Source organism: Talpa europaea (assembly GCF_964194135.1).
Source record: "Talpa europaea genome assembly, chromosome: 10".
NCBI classification, from domain to species: domain Eukaryota; kingdom Metazoa; phylum Chordata; class Mammalia; order Eulipotyphla; family Talpidae; genus Talpa; species Talpa europaea.
The window spans coordinates 79636828-79650691 of NC_140077.1; the positions used below are offsets into that span (position 1 = coordinate 79636828).

General features: G+C 36.7%; 1 protein-coding gene across 2 annotated transcripts in view; it reads left to right on the forward strand.

Annotated features, from left to right (window-relative positions):
• Positions 1-7404: 7404 nt before the first annotated feature.
• Positions 7405-13864, forward strand: part of ASPM (assembly factor for spindle microtubules) — a gene marked incomplete at both ends in the record, with an annotated part of 45387 nt that continues 38927 nt past the window's right edge. For both annotated transcript variants that reach the window (XM_084245038.1, XM_084245039.1), the window contains 3 exons: positions 7405-7692; positions 9363-9506; positions 9666-11136. In XM_084245038.1, coding sequence (XP_084101164.1) covers positions 7405-7692; positions 9363-9506; positions 9666-11136 — 1903 coding nt within the window. The remainder of the gene's footprint in view (positions 7693-9362; positions 9507-9665; positions 11137-13864) is intronic.

Below are 13864 nucleotides of genomic sequence, written 5' to 3' on the forward strand. Positions count from 1 at the left end.
ATAAACTGTATGCCAGAAAGCTTACTGATAAAAGATTAGCTTGTTAAATGAAATGTCCAGTTGGAACAATTACCCAAATGATTGGTTTTTGCCTATACTTCAATTATGAATAAGAAATGCAAATATAGGACTTAGGCATTAACAAGTTGAAAATATGTTAAAGTAAAAGATGCCAGTTTTAACTAGCTATCTTTCAAAGTAAGTTCACCTTTTGTATTTTTTCATTTATTTCAGAAGCACCAACAGTATTTCACAGTATCTATCTTCATCTCACTAACAAGGGACAGTTATAACTAATTAATGAAATTTTATGAACAGGCTATTTTTGGTCTCAGTTACCTTGGCTAATTGAAACTCTGGGAAACAGGACCTAGATATTTCATGTATAATTGTTAGAAACGGTGCCAAACAAATGATAAAACTCTCATCTAACTAAACTTAATGCTGTTTACTTTAATCAAAGGGAACCACTATTTGTATACAGATTTACATGTAATCTAGATCTTTATTTTTGCTTTTCATATACACCAAATGTCTGTAATTACTCTTGATTTTTATTTTTATATGGGATAAAAGATGAGGACTTGGTGAAAGAAACTAGCAGTTACAGCAAAACCTCACTGAATAAGATTAATTGAGGATAAAATCAGTCAAAATTATAAAATACTTTTGAAGATGTGCACTTTCCATATTTTCAAGTCAATTTAAACTTAAACTAGGATAATGTTTCCTAGTAGAGCTGCTTGAAGGATTAGAATAGGCAGGGTTGCTTTATTATTTGCATGACATTTGTAGGTAAACTACTGGAAAAATAGCAATTTTAAGAGTTTTCTCTTTCAGTTTTGTTTACACTCCTAATTGCTTTAAGCACTTTTTTGTGTGTAAACTGTTAAGTCTGGCCCAATCCTTGTGAAAAAATATCACAAATAAAATAATTAACTTTTAATGAATAAAATTTAACCCCTTAATGAATAAAACTGTTTGCTGAAGCACTTAAGAAAGGAAGGTACTTAAGGAAATATTCACCATACTAGTGAAACTAAAGGAAAAGAAAAAAATGTTGAGAATTGAGGCAGTTAACCAAAGTAACTCATATAAATAATAAAACCTCATTGGCCTCATTTATAATTAATGTATTCTTTTTAAAGCATTCTTAACTTTTGTGTGGAAATGTTATATCTGGGGTACTTATATGAAAGAACTTGATTACATGTGGTACTATTAGTCTTTCAATTTGACCTTTTTAAAAATATACATCTTTATGACTTTTGTCATAAAGACTTGCAAGATTTTAATTAAAAAATCCTACTAGACTGAAACAAAAACATACTTAAAAAATGTACCCTACCTTACAGATAAGCCTACATAGAAAAAGTGGGACTTAAAAAAAGGCCAATGGTAAATATGTGTATGTGTATGGTATACAATGTTTGGTAGCAGAATAAAACGTTGTTGCGTTTTCACTTTGAAAAGAATAGTATGCTTTTTGAAGATATTTAGGGTTCTTTTAATAATAATCTAATTCTTTAACTATATGATTTGATTGTAGGAATTGGTTTACAGTATAGAACTTTCCTGAATACATCTCGTATATAAAGTGGAATATAATTGTGTTTAGTTATTATTGTAGCTAACTTAATAGTGGTTTACTGTTTTGTAAATTCTTTCACATACATTTTCTCATGTAAACCTCATAACCAGTTTTGAAGTAGAATCAACATGCTGTATTTCCATTTTAGAGATAAAGAACTTGAGATTGATAAAAGAACTTGATAAAGCTCATAGTTAAGTGGCAGAGCTACAAGTAAGGGAAGAAAGCTAGCATTAATGAATGCTTACTGTGTGCCAGGCACTACATTTCTCATGTAATCTTAAACAGTCTGGGAGGCAGGTAGGACAATTCTTGCGAAGAAATAGCCTCAGTGAGTAAGCAAACAGAAAAAACTGCTGCCTCTGATTTCCAAATTAGAATATAAGTTATTTTTAAATTGTGAAACCTCATGGATTTGGGCAAACTGAATGTATATAAGGTTTTTAAATTGGCAAAAAAAAAAAAAAAAAGTATGAAGTGAGGCCTATACTTTTCAGTTAACCTTTTGCAATATTTGAGCAAATTTTTCTTTAACTCTAAAATCCATGAATTCTATAACTGAAAATTTTGAATCTTGCAACTAATTTCAGCCTCATTTAGAATTTTTTATTTTATAAGCATAATTTATTGCTTTAAATTAATTTTAGTTGATAGCAGTTAGCACTTAATATGTAAATTGAATAATTTATCAAGTGTAGAAATTTGTTAGTGTAAATTGGTTTTTACTTAAATGCACCAAAGATTTTTAGTAGGTATTAAAAAAATTTAAAGAATTTAAATTCTTTGTTGTTTGAATAAATATCTGTCCAAAGAAGCACAGTTGAAGTCCTAGGATTATGAATTTTTTAAAAAATCATTAGTTTGAATACTAAGATTATTAAGTGTTTGTGTTTATATGTGTAAAAATAAGAACAGAAGAAATACTCTGGGAATAGTCATACTGACAAACCAACTACAAGTAAAAATACTCAGTTTTTTTAAGTTTAATTAATTGAAGGTTATCTTTTAAGTTGACACTATCACATGCTAAGTAATATACTTATTTTTTACACTACACTATTAAAATAATTTTGCCTTAGATTTTTTTTTAAGACAATTTGAAGTTATTTTTGTAAGACAAGAAACCTAATCTTTTGCAGCCTAAAATCTCATTTTAGGTTAGGTTTGTTCTTACAGTAAGATTTAACCAACAACTGTAAAGGTATTGATCTTTGCATCCATTAATTGCTGAGAGAAGTGGAGTAGCAAAAATAGGGTTTTAAATTGGTGCTTTATAAAGTGACATCCATTTAAGTGATGGTAGGTCATGAAATAGGTACACTAATAATTTTCTGTCAACCTTCAAAGTGTCAAAACATCTTTGCAGAGTGACTATAAACCATTAGTTAAGGGCTAATATGTAATTAAATATTGTTCATTGCTTTTCACTCTATAGTTGCAAATGAATTTAAAAACAAACTGTTATGTTTATAAGTTTGAATTCTCTTCCTATGAGATCATTCTAATATGTCATTGATGAAAAGTCAGATTTGGAGCAGTAACTCTTTGACAGTGTCCTTTTTATACCCAGTATTTTCTGGATTGAATGCTTTGTGCCTTTTCAATGTGTTGTAGTTGCTTAGCGTTGTTCCTGCTGGTTAGATTGTACTTGTTAGTAAATAATTTTGTTGTTATGACTTTTATGTTTGTGTTACCTGCTGGTCAGGAACACTTTTTTGGATGCTTTATGTTTATGTAGGGAAACTGGCACTAAGTACTAGTATGAACATTTGTTTGTTTAATCTCAATTGTGGCCTTTATAGTTACTGTGAAGCCACTCCTGGGCCTGTCTCTAGATACTTATTAGAGGAATCTGACCAAAAAAAAAAAAAAAAAAATGAGTGGTCTGTCTGCCTCTCTGTTCCTCCCTCCTAGCCACCCACCCTTTCAAAAGAACACATAATCACACTGAAAGCTTTCTTATTTCACTTTGCCTAAAACTGAACAAGAGATGATGCTTTTAGGTGAGTTTCTCATTAGGAGCAGCCACACCCCAAATAACTTACAACTTGAGTTGATGAACTCAGGAAAAAATCAGACTTAAAAAGTCATATTTGATTATCTCTAAGATTCGTGCCAAATTTGAAATGTGTTCTTTAATAAGGAGTAAGTAGCATTTTTGAAACTTTCAATAGTAAATGTAAATGTTATTTGCTATTGAGAGTGAATAATGGGTAATGTGAGCATAATTTTCTAAACAATTTTTAGCAACTATGGACAGTTCTTCCCTTTTGCACATTTCTCTCAGTAAAGTCTCAGTAAAGTTTTTTTGGGGAGAGGGGTCACCCTCTTACTTCCCCTAAGATTATTTCTACTAAAAGATACTTACATGCTAGATTATTAGCATGCTTTCTGCTCTTCCTCTGTGGAAGTAGCATTTAAAGTAGAAGTAATAGGGTTAGGTTGTGGAACGATGAGAGAAACACTATTTTGGTAGAAAGAGTGCCTATGCTTTGTTTACTCATGTTTCAACTTGCCGTGTATGGACGTTAAAGTCTATAACTATTGAGAAATCTCAAAACATTTTAAATTTAGCCTCTGCAGCCATTTATACATAAAGAAATTAAGAAGTATTCAGAGAATAGAGATTATACAAGGATGAACAGACCGCTTTTTTAACTCAAATTCGTAGGTAAAGAAATAATTCAGTCCTTGTTACTATTAGAGATTCAAAAATATTTCTTGAATGAAGAGCATGTGTGCATCTCAATGTTATTTTACCTATTTGCTTTGTATTCCTGCTTGTGTTCATTTGGACAGTGTACTGTGGTGTAATTACAGTTTTGATTCCAACAATCAGACTCTTACCCCTATAGATGATACTGCATTACAGTTGGTGATTAGGGCTGCCACGAAAATGAGTAGAGAGGTGGGCATTTAGTTGCTCCATGTTGTACAGTAAATGTTCTGATTAAGGGGATTTATGATGTACATTAAAGTGGAAATGCTTTTGAACTTCATTTTCAGTCTCAAATCAGAGGTTTTGTTTTTAATCATTAAGGACACTTTTAAAAGCAATTACAAAGAAATATCTAAAATATCAAAATTTGTTATTTTGTCAACTGTAAAGTATCTTGTGAGTTTTATAGATATTTTGGCTGTCTTGTGTTTCTTAAGTACAAATGTCTATTAAATTCAGTTCTCTGTGAAAAATAGAAAGTGTATTGTATATTGAACTAGTTCTTTGTGTTATTTTGATATTTAAAATAAATATAAAGTCCTTTGGTCCTAATAAAGCTTACCTAGATTTTATTGAACACATTTTCACAGCATGGGAATGCTTGTCTCCTTAAAACTTGAATGCAGGGCCTTCTCAGTGGTGCAGCAGTTGAGCGCTGGGTTGCGAAGCTGCCCGCAGCCTCTGCAGCACCAGTTCTATCCCCGTCTGCCTGCGAGGGTCCCACATGGCGCGCAAACCTCTCCTGCTGCCCGCTGTTACCCTCAGCAGTGTACTTCGTCAGTCTGCCTGTTCTCCTCTGCTCTGGCTCTGGTGAATTCTCTCACCCTCCCACACTTCTGACTGTACCCAGTGCTTGTAAAAATAAATAAATAAATCTTAAAAATAAAAAAGAATGCAGAGACCATGAACAAATCAAAAGGCAGGTATCTTGCACATTTTTATGTTACTCATTTCTCATAAACTAGATATTTGAAATACTTTATATATTATATGTATACCATTGTTAATGGGTTCTAAGTGGTTAATTAAGTTTAAATATTAATAATGACTATTATGATTGAATTAGTCGCGCTGATTTTTAGAAGCCTGAAATGTAGCAGAGTCTCATTAATGCAAGAGTGATGGACCATTCTTCTCTTGACCTCAGAACCATACATTCTGGTCATGGGGAAGGCCATTGCTAGTCTAAGGCAAAAGCTATGTTACAGGACCTGTCTCAACCTTGTAACTTCCTGTCTCCATCTGGCACCATAACTGAGCCTGCAGCAGGCAGTTCCATCGGTATGTTAGGAGGATAGTAAATTCTTCACAGATGAGCCCATTTCTGCTAAGTCTTGCAATTAGAGGCAATGTCTAGGATACTTATTATTGCTGCATGACAAATTATACTAAACTTCGTATCAAAGCTAGAAATATTGCTAAAAGATACCTACAACTAAAATCAAAACCAAGAAGTCATTTGTCAAGGCATTGCCTGCCAAAACCACTTACTGATTATTGAGAAGCTCAGCTTCATGCGCATCTAGTTTTGCTTCAAATATCCAGAGGTAAGAAGCAGTATGTACATTTTCTGAGCCCCTGCTATGGTCAGTCACTAAAATCAGTATGTTACACAAACTCTTAATTTGACTTCGTTTCTCTTTCATTCTGCTCCAGGAAACCGCAAAGGTAAAGCTAACAAATTTAATTCTGAGCGGGGTATATTGGATGGGAGAAAGGACAGATTAGTTTTTGCCTCCGTAACAGTTTTGCCTAAGGTTGTAGTAGGCATCTACAAGGATTGCTCTGTTTATTATGAAAATGTTACTATCTTTTCAACATAACCTGTTTACAAAATTAAAGAGAAATTTCAATTCTAAGACCCTTGTTTTACCAAGGTGACCCAAAGTTCCCCTACCAGGAGAAAGTAACTTGGAGCCAATGCAATCTCCTTCGCCCTGATACCAGAATTGTCAGGCCTAGTCTCCCAGCCAGAAATGGATCCCAGGCTGCAGGGGCAGCGCTGAGTCCCAGCCACTAGACCCCCACAGGTTGGTGTCTCACGAAGCCGCAGCAGGAACTTCGCAGACTCTCAGGCAAGAAAGCGAGAAGAGGCAGGTTTGTTTAGAGAAAGAAAAAGTTTATTGAAAAGTACAGAAATAAAGCAGGACTCCCAGGCCATGAAACCAAGCCTGGGAGGGGCAAGGAAGCCAAAGTGGAGTTGTGTCTCAGGGAATATATACCTTCTTTCCCTAATTATTCTAAAGCTCCACCAGTCTTTCTGTGATTGGTTAGTTCTCGGCTGTTTCACTTAATTTGCTACTAAGCAGGGGATCTTCACATTCCTTATCTAACAGCTTTCTCTTTCCCCATTTGTTACTTCTTTATCTTTATGGCCCAGTCCTTGGATGAGCATCTCTGCATTGAAGTTAAACAGCTGCCTTTCTAAGTTGTCCATAAATTAAACCACTGTCCATTTCTCCAATCTCTGCCTCCCTTTACCACTGAAGGAAACCAAGGCCAGCGTTAACAATGTAGTCCTTGGTTCTGGGATGTTTGTTTTTCCAGGTGGAATTAGTTACATTCCTCTTGCTGCCCTTATCTCTGAAGCCTTCCTTAATTCTCCGAGGTCCCCTCCTGCAGTGTCCTTAAAACTGCCTAATTCCTAGTTTGCCCGTTGTCTCACCCCCAGCCCCCATATAAAAAGGACAGGTTTATTAGCAATAGCAGAAAGAAAACAAGGTATAGTCAGAGGTGACTCCAGAACTGTCCAACGCAATCATTTAAATAAGGCCCTGCCTTCTCATTGGTCAGTGGCTGCTGCTCATTGATTGGCCTGAGGGGGAGGTGGGCGCGTCCCAGAGGTGCTGATTGGCGGAGGCGGGAAGTTTAAACGGAACCGCAGGCGCACTCTGTTTCGCTCCTCAGAGTCTGCAGCATCCGCAGTTGGCTGCGTTGCTGCCATTTGCTTCCCTCCCCCTGGGGTGTTGCCGCTGGGGACGGCAGGCGGTCGAATTCGCCCCCTCCACCCGCACGGCCGCCCCGAGGGTCAGCAGTCGCCCTCCTTCCCGCGCCTCCCGGGAGTCGGGCCGGGGCGGCGGGGTCTCGAGCGGCCATGGCGACGCGGCGAGCGGGCCGCAGCCGCTGGGAGGTGAGCCCGGGGGAGGCGAGGCGGCCCCGCGGCGCGGCGGCCCCGGGGGAGGCGGCGTCCCCGCCGGTCCTGTCCCTCAGCCATTTCTGCCGGTCGCCGTTTCTCTGCTTCGGGGACGTGCGCCCGGGCGCCTCGCGGACGCTGGGGCTGGCCCTGGCCAACCCGAACGAGGAGGTGGCTGAGGTGAAGATCCAGCGCTTCCCGGCCCCCGACCGCGGCTTCAGCGTCTCGCGCCGCTTTTTCGTGCTGCAGGTGAGTCCCGGGCGCCGGCGGGGCGCGGGCGCCGCCCTCGGGAGGTCGCTCCCTGGTCTCTGCTGAGGGGCGAGCGCGGCTGGGCGGGGAGCCTCAGGTCACCAGCCCCCTGGAGAATAAATGTCTATGTCGCTGCACTAAGTTTATGCATGTGGTTTCAGTAACTTCCCCTGCAGTTTTTTCTGCAGTGCATTGACCAGAGTAGCATTCCCACCCCTGTCACCAAAAAGCAGAGAATTTGGGTTCTTATTGTGACTACTGTGGGTTTTCCACCGCGTAAAACCTCTGCACGTATGAAGATAGACCATGAGTTGAGGGCGTGTGAGCAGTTAGCTGAGTAACTGCTTCACAAGGTAGGGAGAAGCAGCTCTGGTTTGAGATCCATGAACTTGGTGTGTAACCAATCTGCACAGCCACATTTCAGAACCTGCCCCACCCCTATAGTCTATGACTTGTTGCTTTTCTAGAGAAAGAGATGTTTGTTGTCTGTCTATGTAACACTTTTACTTATTCCTTGATAGGTGGAACTAAAGGCTTTTTTGGGGTTTTTGAAATTTTTGGGGGATTTTTAAAAATTTACTGCTTTTATAAGTAAAAGATTACTGTTCTTATTTTTAAATCAGCTGTTTATGATGTTATATGGCTTCTCCTTCAAAACAAAATTTGTCTTTTTCCTTGGAAAAACAAGAGACACAGTTTTCTTTGTCATGTGAGGGTTTTACATTTGATCCTGCCAGGTTGTGGGGTGTAGGTGGTAAAGTGTGTGCTCTGGAGTCAGACTGCCTGGGTTTGAATAACTAGCTGTATGATTTTGGCAAAATACATAAAGCTTTCTGGGTCTAAGTTACTTCATCTATAAAATGTGCATACTCACTGCCTCCTGGAGATGTAAGGATAAATGAAGTAAATAAGATGCCTGACAGTATGCCTGGAACCCAACATCTACTTTTGCAAAAAAAGAAAATATAATAATAACAATAGAAAACAAAGAGGAAACTATAAATAGGAGACATTCTGCAGGGGAGGAGGAGGAAGAGGGATCAAAAGAGGGCTGGAAGACATAAGGGACTATGGTGATTGTGCATTGGTAAATTGGTGGTGAGAATTTTATAGGGACTACACCTGAGAAAAGAAAGCAAACATTGTACAAAAATGAACATTGATGTAAAATATATATAAATAAATAATTTTGAAAATATATCAGTAATGATGATGATATGGACTTTGTAGGAATTTGGAAGGAGCAAGTTAGTTGGCTGATCATCATTACATTTCTTTTTGAAAAAGTCATCAAACCATAAAACCATTATATTTGCAATAGAAATACTATACAAATTAATTTTTTAGTTCACAAATTGCATGATTCTATTTTTATCAAGTCCTAATGCTGTACAAATGCTAAAGAAGGAAAATATGTAATGAAAATTGAAAGAAACAATATGATGTGCAGACTATTCTATTGCTTTCATATACATTTAATATTTTATTATAATTTTACTTGTTTGAACCTTTTTATTATTAGCGACTTTTTCCCTTACAATGAATGAATGAGAAGTTAGGGTAGGGAAAATTATATAGCAATTTGTTAAATGTTATTAGGGTGTAGAGTGTTGATCACCAATAACTATTAACCGTGTATTATATTCTCTGCTGATATCTTTTGATTATAGCCTAAAGAAAAAATTGTTATTTCTGTCAACTGGACACCTATTAAAGAAGGCCGAGTAAGAGAGATTGTGGTATTTCTTGTAAATGATGTTCTGAAACACCAAGCCATATTACTAGGAAATGCAGAAGAGAATAAAAAGAAAAAGGTAATATGTTTTAATCATTCTATGACTTATTCTAAGAAAATATTCAATAATATGTGAAAGTTATTTTGATAACAATCTTGAAGGAGCATAATATTCCTTGTTTTAAGGTAATATTCAGTAGCTGTTAACTTAATCTATATGTTTTGTTTATTTCTGCAGAGGAGTCTTTGGGGTACCATTAATAAGAACAAAGTATCAGCCTCTTCAAGTCACAGCAAGAGAACTGCATATGCTCAAAATGTTAATAAGACATTTAGTGTTTCCCAAAAAGTTGAAAGAGTTAGGAGCCCACTACAACCCTGTGAAAACTTTGCTATGAATGAAAGCTGTTCCCCAACAGAAAACCATTCTTTAATTCTTGAAAATGAAATACCCTTATCACCTATTAGCTCCACTTTTAAAGAATGCCATGGTGAGACTTGCTTGCCACTCTGTATACGTCGATCTACTACTTATACATCTCTTCCTTTATCTGAAAATGAGGAACTATTGAAAGCAGAAGGTGTTAACATTCCAAAAGATTTTAATGAAAAAGTTATAACTGAAACTTCCTTTAACTCTATAAATAGTATTAATGACCACATTGACAAAAGTAAACTTAGTCTTACCCCAAGCTGTTCTTCAACTTTGAATATTACACAAAACCAAGGAAATTTTTTAAGTCCAGATTCTTTTGTGACCAATTGCCATGCAGTTAATAATGAACTGGGATTAGTGACAATTTCATCAGATACATTTATGAAAGATAATTCAAGGCCTGTGCATTTGGAATCAAAAATTGTACATCAGATTTACCGTACAATTTTAAGTCCAGATTCTTTCATAAATGGTAATTATGAACTAAATCCAGAGCTGGAATCAGAGTCAATTCATCCCATTCTATCCCCAAATCAATTTGTAAAAGATAACATGGCCTACTTATGTACATCTCAGGAAACAAGTAAATTATCACCATTACCAAATGAAAATTCTCAAGCCTCACTGTCTCCTCAAGACTGGAGAAAAAATGAAGTTTTACCTTGCATTCCTGAATGTCAGGACCAAAAATCTCCCAAAGCTATTTTTGAAGAATCCAATACTGTAGAAATGAAGTCAAATTATTATAGTTTTACACAAAAAAATCAGCCTAAATGTTTGGCAGCTCAGGAGATTTCTAGTTACAGCCAAGAGAAACAACTAAAGAAAAGGCCAATACTTTCCGCCACTATTACCAAAAGGAAGCCCGCATGTGCAGGAGGAAGCCAAACTAATATTGATAAACAGAAGGCAAAAAGATGTTTCAACACTGCTGTAAGTAAATGTGAAAGAGTACTAGATAATCATAAAGAGAAAGATACTTTTCATCAATATCTTCCCATTATACAGCCACAATTAAGTAAATGTAAGAGTTACAGAAATGGAATAACACCTTCCTCAAAGACACTTTTAGGTGCTCTTAAAAGAAAGAGCGAGAGAAACACGGAAAATGCAGATGTGAGGGTGACAGTTATGGAACATACAGAAGTCCAAGAAATGAAAAGAATCCACTTTTCTCCTATGGAGTCTTCAACTGTTAAAAAAACAAAAAAGGTGATAACGCCCATATCAAAATGTACTCACAGAGACAAATTGAACCTAAAGAAGAAAACCGGTAAGTCTTTTTTATAAAAGACATTATTTTCTGTTGTTGTTTTTTTTTAAGATTTATTTATTCAAGAACTGGGGTACAGACCAGAGGCACGGGAGGGTGAGAGAATTCACCAGACACAGAGCAGGGAGCAGCGGGCGAGGCAAGAGAAGTCTGCCGCACCATGTAGGTATCTCCCTGGCCAGCCGGGGATCAAACTGGAGCTGCAGAGGCTGTGGACAGCTTCACAGCATGGCACTCAACCCACTGGGTCACCCGGGAGGTCCTATTTTCTGTTTCTTTTGATTTAGTAAATTTGCTGTTGCTAAGCTTGAATTGACTTGTACTTTTAATTTGCTTAATGGAAATGGAATATAGGGCTGAATTGTGAAATAGTTGTGATCTTATTTAAAACTTGATATTCTGTTCATCATAATTTTTCTGTATTAATTTAGATTTTGAAATGGTACATTAAAATGATAATCTTGATTACTGAGTTTTTTCACATCCTCTCAAGTTTTGTGCCCAAGAGAACTACTTTTTCTACTTGCTTCACCTTAGTCCAGGCCCTGATTGTAAGGCCCAATAAATGCCTGGCCCTTACAATACCTCCTGAGGCCTGCAAAAGAGACCTTTGTTTACCTATGCTTCCAGTGACTTATTCTTCCTTAGCACTTATTCAGCCATTAGTTAAGAATCAAGATAGGACCCAGAGCTGTACATTCCTTTGGGAAAACCTTGTTCCTTCTCTAATGGCCAAATTACTGCCTGCTCAAAAGCAGTCAAGGCTAATCCCATTTTGGAATCCAAGCAGGAAAACAAGCCAACTAGTCATTTAACAGATAATTTAGATAATTTAGACTTCTACAATGCCTAAGAAATACCCCACATCTGTATTTTAAATTTTATTTGAACATCCCTAATTTGAACCATTTTCTATATAATTCTAGCTTTAAATTGTGGCCTCTGACTTTTCTCTCATTTTGTGGCCTTACCAAACTTCACTCTCCCTTAGGAACAGTTTCAGTGCAACTTCTCAATTATGTTTTATCTCCTATTTTTTCTGACTTTGGGGTTCCTTGCAGGATAGTGGCACCTTCCTTCTTACAGCTACTTCCAAAGCATTGTACTCTTTTCTTCCTTAAAAATAAATGAAAACCAACAGCAATAAACAGCTCGAAGCAACTTTTTCATATTACCCCATGTTGCTCCTATGTCAGTGAAATATTGCTCTATAGATTTTTACATCTGGCTCATGATTATCCTCCAGAACTGCTAACTGTTGTTATTCTTTATGTAATCCTAGTAGATGATCCTTCCAATTTCCTGGGCTTACCTGCTTAGGCCATACTTTTTTAAAAGCATCATCCTCTCCAATAACCATCTTTACAATTTCAGCATTTTCCCTAGATATCCAACTCCAGCATTTTTTCTTTGACTTGGATCATCTGACCTCAAATCTCTGATATGCCAGGGTAAATAGAGGTACTGGGTGCTGTCCAATATGTGTACTCCCTACTTCCTTGCTCAGGGACCTTCAATGGCTCCCTGCTATTACGAGATGATATACAAATTTGTTATTCTGTCTTTGAAGATATCTTCATGTGATCTCTACTTATGCGATCTGATATCTTATTCCACGGTAGTCTAGCCTTTCTAGTGTTACCCTTCTGTTCATTTATCCTCTTACTTTCTTATCTGTTGTTTTCTCATGAATTCAGATCTTTCACTTGTTTCAAGGACTATAAACAACTTTTATTAACGGTTTTTCCCTGATGAGTTTTCTCTCTAGTTACGTTCCTTTAGCAACTTTGAATAGGCATATATGATATCTTCTACCTACATGTTAACTCTATTTCTTTGCTTATGTTGTTTTCTTGTATCCTGTAGCTATATTCTGGCTACATAAATTCTTTGATAATAAGAAACATATCCTTTTTAATCTTCAGCAAAATCCAAAATATCATATGAATGAATGACTTTGGAAATGAATGAATGAGCAATTGAACCACTGAAGTGTTGACATTTGGACCTACAATTTGTTTGAGATGGCCACCTAGTTCAACCTGTTTTCTAGGTTTAGAGAAAATTGAACACATTAGGTATCTAAATGTATGAGCCAAGTATGAGAGTTTGGCAATTCACTAAGAATGAACGGCTCAAAGGTTCTTTCTAGCCTAACCTACCAAGGAGAGCAGAGAAAGAAGCCAATTTTTCCAGACTTATTTATTAAGCATTGCTAAGGTGCCAGCTATGTGCTAGACATTGGTCGAGGCTCTGTCGATACATGGAGAAAAGGTACGTAATTCCCATCCTTGTGTTGTTCTCAGCCCTCTAATGGAACTGTGCACAGGGAGTCATGAAAGAGAAGATATGGACACACTTCACTTGACATGTGTGAATGGCTAAAGAGTTGTGAGGTAGTTCAAAAAAGTCTCCCCATGGAATAAAATGGTTGCCTGCAGAGGAACTAGCTTCTGCAAAGTTTCCAAATAAGAAATTGCTCCTCGTTTTTTTATTTTAAAAATATTCAATATAAAGAGCCTTATAACCTAATAAATATGTTACATTTTAGTCATGTTCCTTATTTTCACAATTGGCATACATTTGTGATCCCTCTAAATCAAATTAATCAATTTTTTTCTGTAAAGATCCAGGTAGTAAATTTTTAGGTTTGCAGGTCATATGTTCCTTATTGCAACTATTGAACCCTGTCACTGTAGAAGGAAAATAGTCATAGATAATATATAAG